The 18,992-nt window shown below is 43.1% G+C and overlaps 1 protein-coding gene and 8 non-coding genes across 9 annotated transcripts in view; all 9 read right to left on the bottom strand.

The window, feature by feature from the left end:
* Nucleotides 1–799: 799 nt before the first annotated feature.
* On the bottom strand, nucleotides 800–856 carry LOC114840889. The gene has a single exon (XR_003782882.1). It is a non-coding gene; the product is annotated as a U7 small nuclear RNA (small nuclear RNA).
* A 400-nt stretch (nucleotides 857–1,256) lies between these two features.
* LOC114840892 lies at nucleotides 1,257–1,311 on the bottom strand. The gene has a single exon (XR_003782885.2). It is a non-coding gene; the product is annotated as a U7 small nuclear RNA (small nuclear RNA).
* A 1,676-nt stretch (nucleotides 1,312–2,987) lies between these two features.
* Nucleotides 2,988–3,044, bottom strand: LOC117595581. The gene has a single exon (XR_004576831.1). It is a non-coding gene; the product is annotated as a U7 small nuclear RNA (small nuclear RNA).
* Nucleotides 3,045–3,488: 444 nt separating this feature from the next.
* LOC117595582 lies at nucleotides 3,489–3,543 on the bottom strand. The gene has a single exon (XR_004576832.1). It is a non-coding gene; the product is annotated as a U7 small nuclear RNA (small nuclear RNA).
* Nucleotides 3,544–5,389: 1,846 nt separating this feature from the next.
* LOC114840888 lies at nucleotides 5,390–5,446 on the bottom strand. The gene has a single exon (XR_003782881.1). It is a non-coding gene; the product is annotated as a U7 small nuclear RNA (small nuclear RNA).
* Nucleotides 5,447–5,890: 444 nt separating this feature from the next.
* Nucleotides 5,891–5,945, bottom strand: LOC114840891. The gene has a single exon (XR_003782884.2). It is a non-coding gene; the product is annotated as a U7 small nuclear RNA (small nuclear RNA).
* Nucleotides 5,946–7,787: 1,842 nt separating this feature from the next.
* On the bottom strand, nucleotides 7,788–7,844 carry LOC114840890. Its single transcript, XR_003782883.1, has one exon. It is a non-coding gene; the product is annotated as a U7 small nuclear RNA (small nuclear RNA).
* A 417-nt stretch (nucleotides 7,845–8,261) lies between these two features.
* Nucleotides 8,262–8,316, bottom strand: LOC114840893. The gene has a single exon (XR_003782886.1). It is a non-coding gene; the product is annotated as a U7 small nuclear RNA (small nuclear RNA).
* A 1,621-nt stretch (nucleotides 8,317–9,937) lies between these two features.
* The window catches only part of ppp2r5a (protein phosphatase 2, regulatory subunit B', alpha isoform), a 48,237-nt gene continuing 39,182 nt past the window's right edge, over nucleotides 9,938–18,992 (bottom strand). The window contains exons 10-13 of the mRNA XM_010878421.5: nucleotides 18,396–18,515; nucleotides 14,167–14,294; nucleotides 13,828–13,929; nucleotides 9,938–11,348 (exon numbers count right to left, since the gene is read on the bottom strand). Coding sequence (XP_010876723.5) covers nucleotides 11,090–11,348; nucleotides 13,828–13,929; nucleotides 14,167–14,294; nucleotides 18,396–18,515 — 609 coding nt within the window. The 3' untranslated portion in view covers nucleotides 9,938–11,089. The remainder of the gene's footprint in view (nucleotides 11,349–13,827; nucleotides 13,930–14,166; nucleotides 14,295–18,395; nucleotides 18,516–18,992) is intronic.

Here is an 18,992-nt window from a genome sequence, read left to right as displayed (position 1 = left end):
CCGATAAGTAACGAAAGATAGCTAGCTAGCCACTAGTTAGATAGCCAACGAATTTCGACGTTAGTTTACCAAAGTGGCTTAACATAATTTTAAGTAGATCATCCATCCATTGTCAGCTAAAATAGCCATTTATGATTTACTTGTAACGGGGACCAAATAACTATGGCCACTTACATTCACTAAAAGTGTCTGTCGTAGTTAACGTCCTCTAGTGAATGGGACGTGTTTGGCAGCGCGGTTAAGGGAGAAGAAAATATCGCGTTTCTAAGACTCGGTCCAAAAATATATAGCGCCACCTAGCTATTGTAATAGTGATTCAATGAAATGATGTGCAACAAATTAACACGTGTGTGCTCCTTTATTTGCAGAAAGCAGTGGTAGAAAAGTGGGTAATTTAAGTTGTTAGGGAATGGCTTGAGGAAATTAATCTGAGTGACGCATATATGTTGTAGCAACCCAACCTCAGTGGCCAAGGCTACAGCTGTTATTTTTGTTCTTCATTCGCTACAGTGGATCTATCTAGAGTGGAAGTCTGTACATATAAACTGTTAAATAATATAAATATGAAACGTGATATTTATTCCTGACAATCTGGTGACATCAGTGCAGTTCAAAATCCACGAGACACTACTAATTGTTTCTTGGCCCAATTTGACAAAGGGCCTGAATGCTTCAGAAAGCCTTCATTTCCCATCATTATCAGCAGCCCATCACTAATAGAATGTCATATAATGCATTCCTTTATTATTATTATTATTATTATTATTATTATTATTATTATTATTATTAACATTGAGTTGGGGGCTTTCTCAGTGAGAAAACCTACTAGACAAATACTAAAAGAGCAAATAAATCCAAACCAAACACAGACAGAGAATATCATCTTAACTTGCCACTCAGGTTTGTCAGTCATGGGTGGCATACCTTAAGACACGGGGGAGGGGAATTGGTGGGGCATATGCACATTTTAGGAACTGTGGGGTATCCAGGCAATGTCAAGGGGAGCACGTCACCAGGGAATGAAAAGAGGGAAGTTCAATCATTAATCTGCACAACACCAGTAAAGTTCTGATGAAGGGCTCCCCTTCAAACCTGCATCCATTCTCTGGGCCAAGACAGGGCTGCACACTATCAGCCCTGCTATTTATCAACACAACAGAAACCCATATCAAAACCCAGCACATTTACATAAAGATAAAAAGCAGATTAAAACAGCAATGAAGCACATCACATTTATTATTGACATCTGAAAAGGTGGGGGCCTTCTCATTGAGAAAGCCTACTAGAAAAATACTAAAAGAGCAAAGGTTTCCACAACTAAAACAAAAAATGTTTGTGATGTTTACCTTGAACTTCGGGTGTCTCAGTAATGGGTGGAAAACATGAGGTGGGGGAGGGGAATGTGTGGGGCCTTCTGGGAAGGCCTGTTGGGTTCATTGAAAGTAGTGGACATAGTGGACATTAACACAGTGACAATAGAAAGTGACAATCCTCATGCTCTTTCCTACCCGATCCTACCTGACCACCCAGTTGGGTAGCCAAAACATGTCAGCGTAAATGTTAGCGGCCTAAAATACACTCTTTGGAAGAGCCAATCCTCAATCTTGGATGACCGGTCACCTTTTACTTATCCTGTGTCTTTTCATAATGATGAACAGATGAACGCATTGAGGATTGAATCCTGTCGCTTGAAAGGAGTTTAATATTGGTATAGAAATATTATAGAAAAGGGAAAGTGTGCTTCAGGAGACAAAACCCTTATATAACACTAATTCTTGGTATGCCTTTTCGTTTTATCAGAGTGCTGTATATGAATTATCATAAATTATCAGTGCATCTAGTATATATCATAAGTCATTCAGAAGCGAGGAAAGGGGAAGAGTCGGCCAGTTAGGAGTTGGTGATAATTAGGTGGTAATGACAAGATCAGGGCCGTACTGCAAATATCCCCAGGGCACCAGGATGAACTCCTCTAGTCTTACACTGTCTAGTGGCCGAGTCTCCCAAGACAGCATGTTATCCCCTACCTTTCTCCCAACAATTACCAGACACCTCCTCCCCTTACCTCCCTCTTCAACTCCCCGCCAACCCGACTTCAAAATGGCCGGTGTCACTCCCCTCCAAAGAAACAACAACACCACACCTCCCTGTGAAAACCTGCAGACTGGTATTCCTCCTGCACTGCCATTCCAAGACATTTGAACGTGCTGTCTCCAACCAACTCTCCTGTTTTCTCAGAACAAACAGAAGGTATTAGCAAAGCTCAAGCTAACTCTCTGACTTCTGGCTGGCCATCCGCTACAGTAAGGTAGCCTCGGATTTGGTGACAGGAGCAGCTTGGGTGGGGGGTACTCCCATGCTCCAGGTCCAACAGCAGCTAGCAGCAAAGTTTTCTAACTGCAGGTACATATTTCTGTAGCCTAATAACAAGCTTCTGATCGTCATTGTACATGAAACTCACGCACATTTTTGGGAGAATTATATTAAATATTAATATTATCTACCATTACCTGTTAGCAATAGTAAGATTTTAGCACTGGGGGTTAAGGTTCGCAACCATGGGAGCAATAGTTAAGATCCGTCCCTCGTAGTGGTACTGGGCCCGCAACCCACTCACCCAGAGAAACTCCAGATGGACCAGCTTTCATTTCAGGCTGACAGTAGAATCCCTGCCAATTTCCAAAAAACATCTGAAACCCTACAGTGTATCTATCTAGTGTGGAAGTCTGTACATATAAACTGTTAAATAATATAAATATGAAACGTGATATTTATTCCTGACAATCTGGTGACATCAGTGCAGTTCAAAATCCACAAGAGACTACTAATTGTTTCTTGGCCCAATTTGACAGAATGCCTGAATGCTTCAGAAAGCCTTCATTTCCCATCATTATCAGCAGCCCATCACTAATAGAATGTCATATAACGCATTCCTTTATTATTATTATCATTATTATTATTATTATTATTATTATTAACATTGAGTTGGGGGCTTTCTCAGTGAGAAAACCTACTAGACAAATACTAAAAGAGCAAATAAATCCAAACCAAACACAGACAGAGAATATCATCTTAACTTGCCACTCAGGTTTGTCAGTCATGGGTGGCATACCTTAAGACACGGGGGAGGGGAATTGGTGGGGCATATGCACATTTTAGGAACTGTGGGGTATCCAGGCAATGTCAAGGGGAGCACGTCACCAGGGAATGAAAAGAGGGAAGTTCAATCATTAATCTGCACAACACCAGTAAAGTTCTGATGAAGGGCTCCCCTTCAAACCTGCATCCATTCTCTGGGCCAAGACAGGGCTGCACACTATCAGCCCTGCTATTTATCAACACAACAGAAACCCATATCAAAACCCAGCACATTTACATAAAGATAAAAAGCAGATTAAAACAGCAATGAAGCATCCACCAACTCAAGTCCAAGTAGCACTTTACAGGCGTAGAAGAACATCCCATTTATTATTGACATCTGAAAAGGTGGGGGCCTACTCATTGAGAAAGCCTACTGGAAAAATACTAAAAGAGCAAAGGTTTCCACAACTAAAACAAAAAACGTTTGTGATGTTTACCTTGAACTTCGGGTGTCTCAGTAATGGGTGGAAAACATGAAGTGGGGGAGGGGAATGTGTGGGGCCTTCTGGGAAGGCCGGTTGGGTTCATTGAAAGTAGTGGACATAGTGGACATTAACACAGTGACAATAGAAAGTGACAATCCTCATGCTCTTTCCTACCCGATCCTACCTGACCACCCAGTTGGGTAGCCAAAACATGTCAGCGTAAATGTTAGCGGCCTAAAATACACTCTTTGGAAGAGCCAATCCTCAATCTTGGATGACCGGTCACCTTTTACTTATCTTGTGTCTTTTCATAATGATGAACAGATGAACGCATTGAGGATTGAATCCTGTCGCTTGAAAGGAGTTTAATATTGGTATAGAAATATTATAGAAAAGGGAAAGTGTGCTTCAGGAGACAAAACCCTTATATAACACTAATTCTTGGTATGCCTTTTCGTTTTATCAGAGTGCTGTATATGAATTATCATAAATTATCAGTGCATCTAGTATATATCATAAGTCATTCAGAAGCGAGGAAAGGGGAAGAGTCGGCCAGTTAGGAGTTGGTGATAATTAGGTGGTAATGACAAGATCAGGGCCGTACTGCAAATATCCCCAGGGCACCAGGATGAACTCCTCTAGTCTTACACTGTCTAGTGGCCGAGTCTCCCAAGACAGCATGTTATTCCCTACCTTTCTCCCAACAATTACCAGACACCTCCTCCCCTTACCTCCCTCTTCAACTCCCCGCCAACCCGACTTCAAGATGGCCGGTGTCACTCCCCTCCAAAGAAACAACAACACCACACCTCCCTGTGAAAACCTGCAGACTGGTATTCCTCCTGCACTGCCATTCCAAGACATTTGAACGTGCTTTCTCCAACCAACTCTCCTGTTTTCTCAGAACAAACAGAAGCTATTCGCAAAGCTCAAGCTAACTCTCTGACTTCTGGCTGGCCATCCGCTACAGTAAGGTAGCCTCGGATCTGGTGACAGGAGCAGCTTGGGGGGGGGATATTGCCATGCTCCAGGTCCAACAGCAGCTAGCAGCAAAGTTTTCTAACTGCAGGTACATATTTCTGTAGCCTAATAACAAGCTTCTGATCGTCATGGTACATGAAACTCACCCACATTTTTGGGAGAATTATATTAAATATTAATATTATTTACCATTACCTGTTAGCAATAGTAAGATTTTAGCACTGGGGGTTAAGGTTCGCACCCATGGGAGCGATAGCTAAGCTCCGTCACCTGGTAGTGGTACTGGGTGGTACTGGGCCCGCAACCCACTCACCCAGGCCAATAAGGTTATTGCGTTGCATCGGCCCAATTGTCAAGCGGTCCATCTGAGAAACTCCAGATGGACCAGCTTTCATTTCAGGCTGACAGTAGAATCCCTGCCAATTTCCAGAAAACATCTGAAACCCTACAGTGTATCTATCTAGTGTGGAAGTCTGTACATATAAACTGTTAAATAATATAAATATGAAACGTGATATTTATTCCTGACAATCGGGTGACATCACTGCAGTTCAAAAGCCACGAGAGACTATTAATTGTTTCAGTTTATATGTCTGTACATATAAACTGTTAAATAATATAAATATGAAACGTGATATTTATTCCTGACAATCTGGTGACATCAGTGCAGTTCAAAATCCACGAGACACTACTAATTGTTTCTTGGCCCAATTTGACAGAATGCCTGAATGCTTCAGAAAGCCTTCATTTCCCATCATTATCAGCAGCCCATCACTAATAGAATTTCATATAACAGATTCCTTTATTATTATTATTATTATTATTATTATTAACATTGAGTTGGGGGCTTTCTCAGTGAGAAAACCTACTAGACAAATACTAAAAGAGCAAATAAATCCAAACCAAACACAGACAGAGAATATCATCTTAACTTGCCACTCAGGTTTGTCAGTCATGGGTGGCATACCTTAAGACACGGGGGAGGGGAATTGGTGGGGCATATGCACATTTTAGGAACTGTGGGGTATCCAGGCAATGTCAAGGGGAGCACGTCACCAGGGAATGAAAAGAGGGAAGTTCAATCATTAATCTGCACAACACCAGTAAAGTTCTGATGAAGGGCTCCCCTTCAAACCTGCATCCATTCTCTGGGCCAAGACAGGGCTGCACACTATCAGCCCTGCTATTTATCAACACAACAGAAACCCATATCAAAACCCAGCACATTTACATAAAGATAAAAAGCAGATTAAAACAGCAATGAAGCATCCACCAACTCAAGTCCAAGTAGCACTTTACAGGCGTAGAAGAACATCCCATTTATTATTGACATCTGAAAAGGTGGGGGCCTACTCATTGAGAAAGCCTACTGGAAAAATACTAAAAGAGCAAAGGTTTCCACAACTAAAACAAAAAACGTTTGTGATGTTTACCTTGAACTTCGGGTGTCTCAGTAATGGGTGGAAAACATGAAGTGGGGGAGGGGAATGTGTGGGGCCTTCTGGGAAGGCCGGTTGGGTTCATTGAAAGTAGTGGACATAGTGGACATTAACACAGTGACAATAGAAAGTGACAATCCTCATGCTCTTTCCTACCCGATCCTACCTGACCACCCAGTTGGGTAGCCAAAACATGTCAGCGTAAATGTTAGCGGCCTAAAATACACTCTTTGGAAGAGCCAATCCTCAATCTTGGATGACCGGTCACCTTTTACTTATCTTGTGTCTTTTCATAATGATGAACAGATGAACGCATTGAGGATTGAATCCTGTCGCTTGAAAGGAGTTTAATATTGGTATAGAAATATTATAGAAAAGGGAAAGTGTGCTTCAGGAGACAAAACCCTTATATAACACTAATTCTTGGTATGCCTTTTCGTTTTATCAGAGTGCTGTATATGAATTATCATAAATTATCAGTGCATCTAGTATATATCATAAGTCATTCAGAAGCGAGGAAAGGGGAAGAGTCGGCCAGTTAGGAGTTGGTGATAATTAGGTGGTAATGACAAGATCAGGGCCGTACTGCAAATATCCCCAGGGCACCAGGATGAACTCCTCTAGTCTTACACTGTCTAGTGGCCGAGTCTCCCAAGACAGCATGTTATTCCCTACCTTTCTCCCAACAATTACCAGACACCTCCTCCCCTTACCTCCCTCTTCAACTCCCCGCCAACCCGACTTCAAGATGGCCGGTGTCACTCCCCTCCAAAGAAACAACAACACCACACCTCCCTGTGAAAACCTGCAGACTGGTATTCCTCCTGCACTGCCATTCCAAGACATTTGAACGTGCTTTCTCCAACCAACTCTCCTGTTTTCTCAGAACAAACAGAAGCTATTCGCAAAGCTCAAGCTAACTCTCTGACTTCTGGCTGGCCATCCGCTACAGTAAGGTAGCCTCGGATCTGGTGACAGGAGCAGCTTGGGGGGGGGATATTGCCATGCTCCAGGTCCAACAGCAGCTAGCAGCAAAGTTTTCTAACTGCAGGTACATATTTCTGTAGCCTAATAACAAGCTTCTGATCGTCATGGTACATGAAACTCACCCACATTTTTGGGAGAATTATATTAAATATTAATATTATTTACCATTACCTGTTAGCAATAGTAAGATTTTAGCACTGGGGGTTAAGGTTCGCACCCATGGGAGCGATAGCTAAGCTCCGTCCCTGGTAGTGGTACTGGGTGGTACTGGGCCCGCAACCCACTCACCCAGGCCAATAAGGTTATTGCGTTGCATCGGCCCAATTGTCAAGCGGTCCATCTGAGAAACTCCAGATGGACCAGCTTTCATTTCAGGCTGACAGTAGAATCCCTGCCAATTTCCAGAAAACATCTGAAACCCTACAGTGTATCTATCTAGTGTGGAAGTCTGTACATATAAACTGTTAAATAATATAAATATGAAACGTGATATTTATTCCTGACAATCGGGTGACATCACTGCAGTTCAAAAGCCACGAGAGACTATTAATTGTTTCAGTTTATATGTCTGTACATATAAACTGTTAAATAATATAAATATGAAACGTGATATTTATTCCTGACAATCTGGTGACATCAGTGCAGTTCAAAATCCACGAGACACTACTAATTGTTTCTTGGCCCAATTTGACAGAATGCCTGAATGCTTCAGAAAGCCTTCATTTCCCATCATTATCAGCAGCCCATCACTAATAGAATTTCATATAACAGATTCCTTTATTATTATTATTATTATTATTATTAACATTGAGTTGGGGGCTTTCTCAGTGAGAAAACCTACTAGACAAATACTAAAAGAGCAAATAAATCCAAACCAAACACAGACAGAGAATATCATCTTAACTTGCCACTCAGGTTTGTCAGTCATGGGTGGCATACCTTAAGACACGGGGGAGGGGAATTGGTGGGGCATATGCACATTTTAGGAACTGTGGGGTATCCAGGCAATGTCAAGGGGAGCACGTCACCAGGGAATGAAACGAGGGAAGTTCAATCATTAATCTGCACAACACCAGTAAAGTTCTGATGAAGGGCTCCCCTTCAAACCTGCATCCATTCTCTGGGCCAAGACAGGGCTGCACACTATCAACCCATATCGAAACCCAGCACATTTACATAAAGATAAAAAGCAGATTGAAACAGCAATGAAGCATCCACCAACTCAAGTCCAAGTAGCACTTTACAGGCGTAGAAGAACATCCCATTTATTATTGACATCTGAAAAGGTGGGGGCCTTCTCATTGAGAAAGCCTACTGGAAAAATACTAAAAGAGCAAAGGTTTCCATAACTAAAACAAAAAACGTTTGTGATGTTTACCTTGAACTTCGGGTGTCTCAGTAATGGGTGGAAAACATGAGGTGGGGGAGGGGAATGTGTGGGGCCTTCTGGGAAGGCCGGTTGGGTTCATTGAAAGTAGTGGACATAGTGGACATTAACACAGTGACAATAGAAAGTGACAATCCTCATGCTCTTTCCTACCCGATCCTACCTGACCACCCAGTTGGGTAGCCAAAACATGTCAGCGTAAATGTTAGCGGCCTAAAATACACTCTTTGGAAGAGCCAATCCTCAATCTTGGATGACCGGTCACCTTTTACTTATCCTGTGTCTTTTCATAATGATGAACAGATGAACGCATTGAGCATTGAATCCAGTCGCTTGAAAGGAGTTTAATATTGGTATAGAAATATTATAGAAAAGGGAAAGTGTTCTCAGAAGAAAAAAAGTAGTGGTACTGGGTGGTACTGGGCCCGCAACCCACTCACCCAGGCCAATAAGGTTATTGCGTTGCATCGGCCCAGTTGTCAAGCGGTCCATCTGAGAAACTCCAGATGGACCATCTTTCATTTAATGCGGACAGTAGAATCCCTGCCAATTTCCAGAAAACATCTGAAACCCTACTTCCTCAACAAGAACCAAAAATAACCACAGCTTGATTGTGATTCTCATAATAGATTATATTACACATCCTGCCCAAAACGGGACAAGACGTCCAAATAACCCTTTGGCATGGAAGTGAGTCCAATTGTAGTTTTGGAGGCTAGGTGAACCCAAGATTCAATCAACTAAGATTCTATCTCTGACCCTTAGTACAAATTTTCTCACTGAGGATGGGGGCAAAACACTTGGGTCCTTTTCCGGACAAGTTCATCACAGCTTCAGATGATTTGAACTAAATGATTGCCTTTACAGAGGTGATGAGGGCCTTATTTTTGGCCTCATTTAAGATCAACAGTTTTCGTTGAATTTGTGTGTTCTGTATTTTAAATGTTGATAGACGATTAAAGGAACTGACAAGTATTTAATAAACCAGACATAACACATAATTTTGGCTCAACAGCACCACTTTCAACCAGTGACCAAAAATCACAAAATGCAGGAGGCAAACATCTCTTGATTAGCAGTTTTGCTATATAACAGGGCCTGACAAATCATATAAAAATAAATCAAATCAAACATTATGGCCAAAAACATACTTGACAAAGAAATTGTTGTGGAATTATACGTCTTACAGGAAAAAGCTGAGGCAACAGAATGTGAAACCTGTGCTGGGTTGAATGCGTACAGGAAAGCAATGGGCCTAGATGATCAGGTCCATACTAAAGGCTAGAGCAAGCCATGGGTAGTGTGGCAGACACCCCGATGTCACAAAATACTTGAGTAGCTCCGCCTCTTGATGGCAAAGAGAACATTCATGGTTTTGAAGTGCATTTCCTGCAGTTCCAGGTCTCTGGGTTAATTCTTTATCTGATTGAATACAGACCTATATTTTACTTTCACTATGGTACCAAATAAGCATACCACAATTTCACCTACATAGAAAGTGTATTTTTGACTTTGGCACCATCAAGTGACAAAACATAGCCGCTACTTGTGACAAAATGAAGAGTCATACCACCATAGAGTTTGAGTAGAAACATAAGGTAGACTTTATTTTGATGGTGTTCAAAACCTAGATAAGATCTTTAATTACAAAACAGGGATCCCCACACAGTTGTATGTAACAGAGATTGGAATGGAACACTCTGACAGAAAGGCATCAGAACAGACTGGACCTACAATTAGAGGACACTGACCTTGAAGCAAACTGCCAAACCCCATACACACACACTGACACACACACACACACACACACACATTGCATCCAGCCACATTTAAATTGGCAGAAATCACCATCCTCAATCTGCTCCCACCTGGTTTAACAAATCATCTCTGGAAAAAAATATATGGGTCATTTAGTTTTTTATTCTAAATCTTTTTTTTTTTCCCATTCATGAATTAAATCTCTATTTAGACTGGAAAAATATGTTATGGTGCATCCGTGCCGGTTTCATTGTTTCTTCCTCTAAACTAAGCTCATTTCAAATACTTACTGTAAATAGGTTTTGGGGGTGCAGGTCTTGAATCTGTTACAATAACCGCTATAATATTAAGCTTCACGTACTCAGATAAAAAAATATCACACACCTGAAAACACGAGACCTCATGATAGTGACATTCGCTCATGAGAGACTACGGACACACTCCTGCATCCCAAGCCCACCCCCTAAAGCTTGACCCCGCCCCCACTTCCCTAACAGTTGCACCCACGTGTTGGCAGTAGTGAGGAAAGCACATACAAAATAGACAAATCTTAAAATAGCCATTTAGCTTCTCTAAGTGCAGCACAATCAAAAACTTTATTTTCAAGTCATTATTTTCTCCCCTGTCCCAATATTTTTACACTGAATATCACAAAAAAAAAAATATTTTCTCAGTTAAGAAACTAAATGTTAAAGGAAAAATTCTTTGATCAGACAAAAAAAGAGAAAGGTTTACCAATATACTGTGGCCACATTGTAACATCCAAAAATAGTCTTAAGTTGAAATATACGTCGTTTTTTTTTGCCAAAGGAGAATTGCTGGCATCTGAAGTAGTTTTACTGTATATAGAATCAACATACTGATGAGGTTTATCTTTCTTTGTTTGCTGTTACCATCTCCTCCCTAGGCATCTCCCTGACAGTTCTCAGACGGCCTCAAAACCGTTACAGAGTTCAATGTGAAGTCCTGTGTCATTTGGCACTTGTGACATCCTCCATGCTGTCAGTGGTTTCCACCGTGACAACGAGGTCTTCATGGTCAGCTGCAGCAGAGACTGAAGTGCTCTTCTCCTGGTTGTCATGGTGATTGTTGTTGTTGTTGTTGTTGTTGTTCTGGGCAGCATTCTGCAGGCCATGGCTGTTGTTCTGTACCAGGGCCGCTGCGTCGCTCAGCTTCAGCTCATCCAGCTTCTTCCACAGCTCTTCCCGCTCCTGCTCCTTCTTCTTCTCCCTGGACACACACGCACGCACGCACGCACGCACGCACAGAGACACACACACACACGCACGCAGAGACACACAGGCACACGCACGCACGCACGCACAGAGACACACAGGCACACGCACGCACGCACGCACAGAGACACACAGGCACACGCACGCACGCACGCACAGAGACACACAGGCACACGCACGCACGCACGCACAGAGACACACAGGCACACGCACGCACGCACAGAGACACACAGGCACACGCACGCACGCACGCACGCACGCACAGAGACACACAGGCACACGCACGCACGCACAGAGACACACAGGCACACACACGCACGCACGCACAGAGACGCGCACGCACGCACAGAGACGCGCACGCACGCACAGAGACGCGCACGCACGCACAGAGACGCGCACGCACGCACAGAGACGCGCACAGAGACACGCACAGAGACGCGCACAGAGACACGCACAGAGACACACACAGAGACACACACAGAGACACACACAGAGACACACACACACACACACACACACACACACACACACACACACACACACAGAGACACACACACACACAGAGACACACACACACACACACAGAGACACACACACACACACACAGAGACACACACACACACAGAGACACACACACACACAGAGACACACACACACACAGAGACACACACACACACAGAGACACACACACACACACACACAGAGACACACACACACACACACACACAGAGACACACACACACACACACACAGAGACACACACACACACACACACAGAGACACACACAGAGACACACACAGAGACACACACAGAGACACACACACACACAGAGACACACACACACACAGAGACACACACACACACAGAGACACACACACACACACAGAGACACACACACACACACACAGAGACACACACACACACACAGAGACACACACACACACACAGAGACACACACACACACACACACACAGAGACACCTCAATCAGACCTTACATATGGAACAGAAACTATGGGGCTGACAGTGCTGGAAAATGGTTAGCTAACCAAGGTTATATAATCAAATCTACAGTGGTTCTCAAATGTATTCATCCCCTTGGACATTTTGTCCACATTTTATTGTTTAACAACATTACATCAAAATGGATTTTAGGAATTTTTTCTATGGAAAACTAGAGGAGTTACAGGATTCCAGGGCTGAGCTAGAAAACACTGGGTGTTCTGCAACAATTGGCCGGGAGCTTCACAAAATGGCTTTCACGTGAGTGGCGAAAAGAAAGCCATTGTCGGAAAACTAATCTCACTTCAAATCAGCTAGAGTTTGCCAGAAGGCATGTGGAAGACTGAGAAGAAGTGGAAGATTCGATGGTCTGATGAGACCAAAATATACGTTTTTGGCCTCATCTCTAAGAGCTATGTGTGGTGCAAGTCTGACACTGAATATCACCTGAGAACATCATCCCTACGGGGAGGCCAGGTGGTGGCAGTTACATGCTAGGGAGATGCTTTCCTGCAGCATGGCTTGGAAAGCTTGTAAAAGGTAGCTAAATACAGATTAATCCTGGAAGAAAACCTGCTGAAGAGACCTCGAACTTGGGAGAAGAATAATCCTCCAGCAGTACAAGGACCCGAAACATACAGCCAAAGCCAAATTGGTGTGTCTTCAAAATAAAAAGACCAATGTCAAGGAGTGGCCCCAGTCGAAGCCTGGACATCAATCGAATTGACAATACGTGGAATTGCTGTTCAACAAAGGTCCCCCGTTCAACTAGACAGAGCTTGAGAAAGTTTGCAAAGAACAGGCAACCTCAGCATTTTGCTCTGTTCATCCTTCCCCCAAACCTGACCAGTTACCCAGGTCCTGTCTCAGAGAAGCATCCCCATAGCATGAGGCTTCCACCTCCACGCTTCAACCTTACTCAAGAGTGATGTCCAAAGAGTGAAGCTTGAAACCTTGTATAGACAGGGGCATCCCATTCCAAATCATATCCAATTTTGCCACAGCTGGACTCCAGTCAAGTTCTGGATACATGTAAGGATGAGCGAAGGACACGGGACGCACCTGAGCTCAATTTAGAGTGTCATGATGAAAGGCCTGAATTAGGGGTGCAACGATACGCCTAAGCCACGGTAGGGTACATATTACGGTTTGAGGGTCATCGTTGGCATGGTTTCATAACAGTGCAAAAAATTGATTGTCAACAGTTACGGAGCATTCGTTTTTAGTTCATCTACGCCCATGTGTTGAACGCTTTGAGAGTTTGCAGTCTTCAATGCACATGATTGTTGTAGACTGAGCCTCAAGTTAAAGTTTTGGTTCACCAGACAAACGTGACAAGTAGAGAAAACAAATCGACTGGCCACACATTTTGCCTGCCAACATCAAACCTGACCGGTTACTGTGCAACTCTGCTAATGTTCATGTTGGGACTTAGGAAGGACTGGAAACCATCACTTCAAGCATCTCCCTCACCGCTGTCGGTCTGATTTGTAGGAGGCTGTCAGCTCGTCAAACAGTGTGCTGTTCATCTCCATCAGGGTCTTCAGTACATTGTAGACCAGAGCTACAATCGTCCTGAAAACAGACAGGAGATGAAGGCGTCAGACATTTACAGTTGAAGGAGAGATGTTAGCAGTCCCAGTCAGCCTTCTGCAGCAGTGCTAACACACAACCTTGCAATATGCCTTTCAAAGCATAACTATTTTGTCAGTTACAGAGGGATTCAAACACACACCATAATAGCTTAATTAGGAGTCAGATGATGCTTAGCGTTTTATACCGGGGAGAACGGCTTGAGAAGGCCATACGTACGGGTTCCAGTGTTCTTTGGAGATCCTGTACAGGCTGCCAAACATGATGGGCAGAACCTTGTCAATGTTCTCCTCAATTAGGCTCAGGATGTACTCGTTGTTCCAGAAGTAGAGTGCTCTCTCCGCTACCTGTAGGGAACCAAAGGATTTAAGCTGGGCTGGCAGTTCGACAGATGACAGATCAAAGTAAGGTTTCTTTGATTGAGACCTTAATATATTTTTATCTACACTACCGTACAAAAGTTTGCAGTCGCTTAGAAATGTCCTTGTTTTCCATGGAAGCATATATGAAACAAGTTTAAATAGGAAATATAGCTAAATGAATAGGAAAAATATTTCCTGGGGGATGTCCTCCCAGACCAGGATCAGGGAATCAGTGAGCTCCAGGGTAGTGTGTGGCGCTACTTGGCGGTGTTGGATGCACCGATACATAACGTCCCAGAGGTTCTCAATTGGATTCAGGTCTGGGAAACGTGAGGGCCAGTAAATGGCATCAATGCCTTCGTCATCCAGGAACTGCCTACACACTCTGGCCACATGAGGCCAGGCATTTGGAGAATTGGAGAAAATAAAACACCTGATGATGGGTCTGAGGATTTTATCCCGGTATCTAACAGCTGGCAAGGTACCGTTGGCCAGCATGTGGAGGTCTGTGCGACCCTCCAAGGATATGCTTCCCCATACCCACAGCCAAACCGGTCATGCTGGATGATGTTGCAGTGTGCATAATCTTCTTGTGACAGCACGTATGGATGTGCCGTCCTGGGGGAGCTGGACTACCTGTGCAACCTGAATAGGCTGCAGGTACCGCGCCAGCTACCAGTAATGACAAGGAAACCAGCAAGGACACCAGCTGTAATCAAACTCACAATTGCTGATGCTCCAGATACTCAACAAATCTAAAGAAGGCCTGGTTTATTGTTTCTTTAATCAACAACAGTTTTCAGCTGTGCTAACATAAATGCAAAAGGGTTTTCTAATGATCAATTAACCTTTTAAAATGATACATTTAGCAAAACATAACATGCCATTGGAAACCAGGACTGATAGTTGCTGATAATGGGCATTTGTATGCAAATGTAGATTTTTTTTATAAAAATGTGTATCTGCCATGTCCAGCTACAATAGTCATTTACAACATTAGCAGTGCCTACACAGTACAGTCCCTGACAAAAGTCTTGTCGCTTGTGTACAAATTGACCTGATGGGCCGCTGAAATATATTTCTAATCAAGATGTCTTTACAAGAAATGGCTCATTTTAATCCCAACAGCTTTTGTAATAATGTTTCAGTGCAAAACGAAACTGTCAAAAAGTATTCTAATATTCACAGCTTGGTAAAGCCCATTGAGTCAATTTTTGCAAAGACATAAGTGTTGTCGCCTTGTCATATGAGCTTCACCTGTGACTAATAATGGATCAATTAGGTCTCAGGTGTGTATAAAAACAACCCCAGTACAATAGACCTTCACATCAACTGCAACTAGACCTCTGCAAACATGCCTAAGATTCACCCTGAGACTAAAGTTTTGATTATCAAGAGGCTGAAGATCAGATCCACTGCTGATGTGGCAGACACCTTCAATGTGTCTCAGCGTCAAGTACAGAGGATAAAAAAAAACATTTGAAGACACTGGAGACGTTTTTGACAAGCCCAGGTCAGGCAGACCCCGTAAGACAACTGCTCGAGAGGACCGTTTGTTGGCTCGAAAATCCAAGGCCAGCCCTTTTTCCACTGCAGCAGAGCTCCACAAGACTTGGTCACCTGAAGTCCCTGTGTCAACCAGAACAGTTTGTCGGATTCTGTCTCGAAATGGCCTCCATGGTCGAATCAGTGCCCAGAAGCCAGCACTAAACAAAAGACAATTGAAAAACCGTGTGGCATTTGCCAAGGCCCACAGCCTGCTAAAAGGATGGATGCTGGAAAAGTGGAAGGTGGTGGATTTTTCAGATGAATCTTCTGTTGAATTACACCACAGTCGCCGCAAATATTGCAGGAGACCTACTGGAGCCCGCATGGATCCGAGATTCACCCAGAAAACAGTGAAGTTTGGTGGCGGAAAAATCATGGTCTGGGGATACATCCAGTATGGGGGTGTGCGAGAGATCTGCAGGGTGGAAGGCAACATCAATAGTCTAAAATACCAAGAAATCTTAGCTACTTCTTATATTCCCAACCATAAAAGAGGCCAAATTCTGTAGCAGGATGGTGCTCCATCGCATACTTCCATCTCCACATCAAAGTTCCTCAAGGCGAAGAAGATCAAGATGCTCCAGGATTGGCCAGCCCAGTCACCAGACATGAACATCATTGAGCATATGTGGGGTAGGATGAAAGAGGAAGCATGGAAGACGAAACCAAAGAATATTGATGATCTCTGGGAGGCATGCAAGACTGCTTTCTTTGCTATTCCTGATTACTTCATCAATACATTTTATGAATGCTTGCCAAACCGCATGGATGCAGTCCTTCAAGCTCATGGAAGTCATACAAGATATTACATTTGGATCTCACAGCACCACTACTTAATTTGCTGACATATTTTTGTATTTGCAGTAAATTTGTTTAATTTCTGTATAGGCGACAAAACTTGTGTCTTGCCAAAATTTGACCTTTCTGTCTTGATTAAATGATAAATCTTTTTTCAGTGAAACTAATTTATTTCAGTGCATTAAACATCATTTGGGAGGGTTTTAGCTTTTCATATGAGCTATTTCTAACACCAATTGATTAATTAAAAGTCAGGTTAATAGCAGGTGTTTCTACAAAATAGATAAGCGACAAGACTTTTGTCAGGGACTGTATTTCTGATCAACTATATGTAAAAAAACAAGGACATTTCTAAGTGACCCCAAACTTTAGAATGGTAGTGTGTTTTTGCAAAACAGATAAGCAGAATGTTTTTTGAGAAAATTACCATGTAACTAAAATCTAGAACCTACTACATGATACACAGGGAAAAATAGACGGCTCACATCTAAACCTCAGAATGTATAATCTTATTAGACAACCACAGACCTAAAGCACGTGTAAATCAGAAGAACTGCACAAAATGGCACAAGGTTAGTTTGGGGGCAGCTAAGATTGTTCATCCCGCGGCCACTAGAGGGCAGTAGGTTGCCTACAGAGGGATGATGTTGTGTAATGTGTGGCAGAAACATGTTTTATTGCCATATATTAAGTCCAAAAAACTAGAGAATTTTTCATACATAGTCTAATTATTACAGTTCCAGAGAACAATTCGACATAATATATTTTCTCCAATTGACCTGCGATTTAGCAGAAAATCAAGAATTCTGCCTGGAATTCTCACTAAAAAAGCTACTGGTGATTGGTTAGTTGGTTCTCCAAGTAAGCGCTCATATTCTCCGAAAAATCTACAGAATTGTTTAAACAACCGTAACAATGCAATAAAGATCACATCACACAGTGCATTGATAGACAAATAAACATTGTTTAGAGGTGGCACGCGCATACGTTTAGAGGTGGCACGCGCATAAGTTTAGAGGTGGCACGCGCATACGTTTAGAGGTGGCACGCGCATACGTTTAGAGGTGGCACGCGCATACGTCCTCCCTCATATTATTCAAGCAAGGTTCATGTCGTCCCCAAAGCTACAGGAGACATTTTAACCCAATACACTCCAGCATTTGACTTATTCTTTCATAAGGAAAACCAGCCAATCCAGCGCAAGCTGTGACTTGAACACATTTTTACAGACAAAAAGAAGATTCGAAGGAGTGAAACACCGAAATGACGTACTTACATTTATTTGTTTACCTGGCCTGAAACACGTACAGAAATTCTCTATTTGAATGAAATGGTCGGATTCGAATTTCTGATAAAACTGTCAACTGAGAGCAATCAGACCAGGTTAGAACCTGCCGAAAACACTATCCGATGGGTGGAACAGCCATTAACGCAGCCATTAAAATAATACTACATCAGGTACATAACATGACAAGGTAGACATGACATTTCACAGCAATATGATGCAAACATTGACCACTCTATTGGGCAAGCACTTTCAAAGCTCCACAGCCAGGTAGAACGCTCGTTTAGAGAGGTGCTGTTTAGCTCACAAGGAGGTCATAAGTGATAAGTGAATGGAATGTACTAGGAAGCAGAAAACTCTAGAAAAATGTACAGAACAGGGTTCGCCAGGGGTACGCTCTTTTAATAAAGCCCTTTGCCCTTACTGAGAGTAAGTAACGGAAGTCAACACAGTACCTGGAAGTGGGGGTTGGCCACACATCTGGAGATCTGCTTGAACAGGGGCTCCTGGATCTTCTTGAACTGTGTGGGCTCAATGACATCCAGGATCTCCTCAATCTCCCCAAGGTACATCACCTAGGACAGGCGACAGCAGACACCATGAGCAGACAAGGGGGCACGTGAGGAGACAAGGTGGCACGTGAGGAGACAAGGTGGCACGTGAGGAGACAAGGTACGTTATCTCCAGTGAGCAGTGTGATTCACAAGTGAAGACAGAAAAACAAACATACATTTCTGCCTTTCTACAAGGCAGAACGGTGGCAACAGAAACAGGAAAGACAGACCGATAGAGACAAGAAAGACAGACCGATAGAGACAAGAAAGACAGACCGATAGAGACAAGAAAGACAGACCGATAGAGACAAGAAAGACAGGCAGACAGAGAGACAAGAAAGACAGGCAGACAGAGAGACAAGAAAGACAGGCAGACAGAGAGACAAGAAAGACAGGCAGACAGAGAGACAAGAAAGGCAGGCAGACAGAGAGACAAGAAAGGCAGGCAGACAGAGAGACAAGAAAGGCAGGCAGACAGAGAGACAAGAAAGGCAGGCA

The sequence above is a fragment of the Esox lucius genome, chromosome 14, assembly GCF_011004845.1.
Source record: "Esox lucius isolate fEsoLuc1 chromosome 14, fEsoLuc1.pri, whole genome shotgun sequence".
Classification (NCBI taxonomy): Eukaryota; Metazoa; Chordata; class Actinopteri; order Esociformes; family Esocidae; genus Esox; species Esox lucius.
The sequence above is the reverse complement of the archived record's forward strand: the minus strand, read 5'-3'. Positions and strand labels throughout refer to the sequence as shown.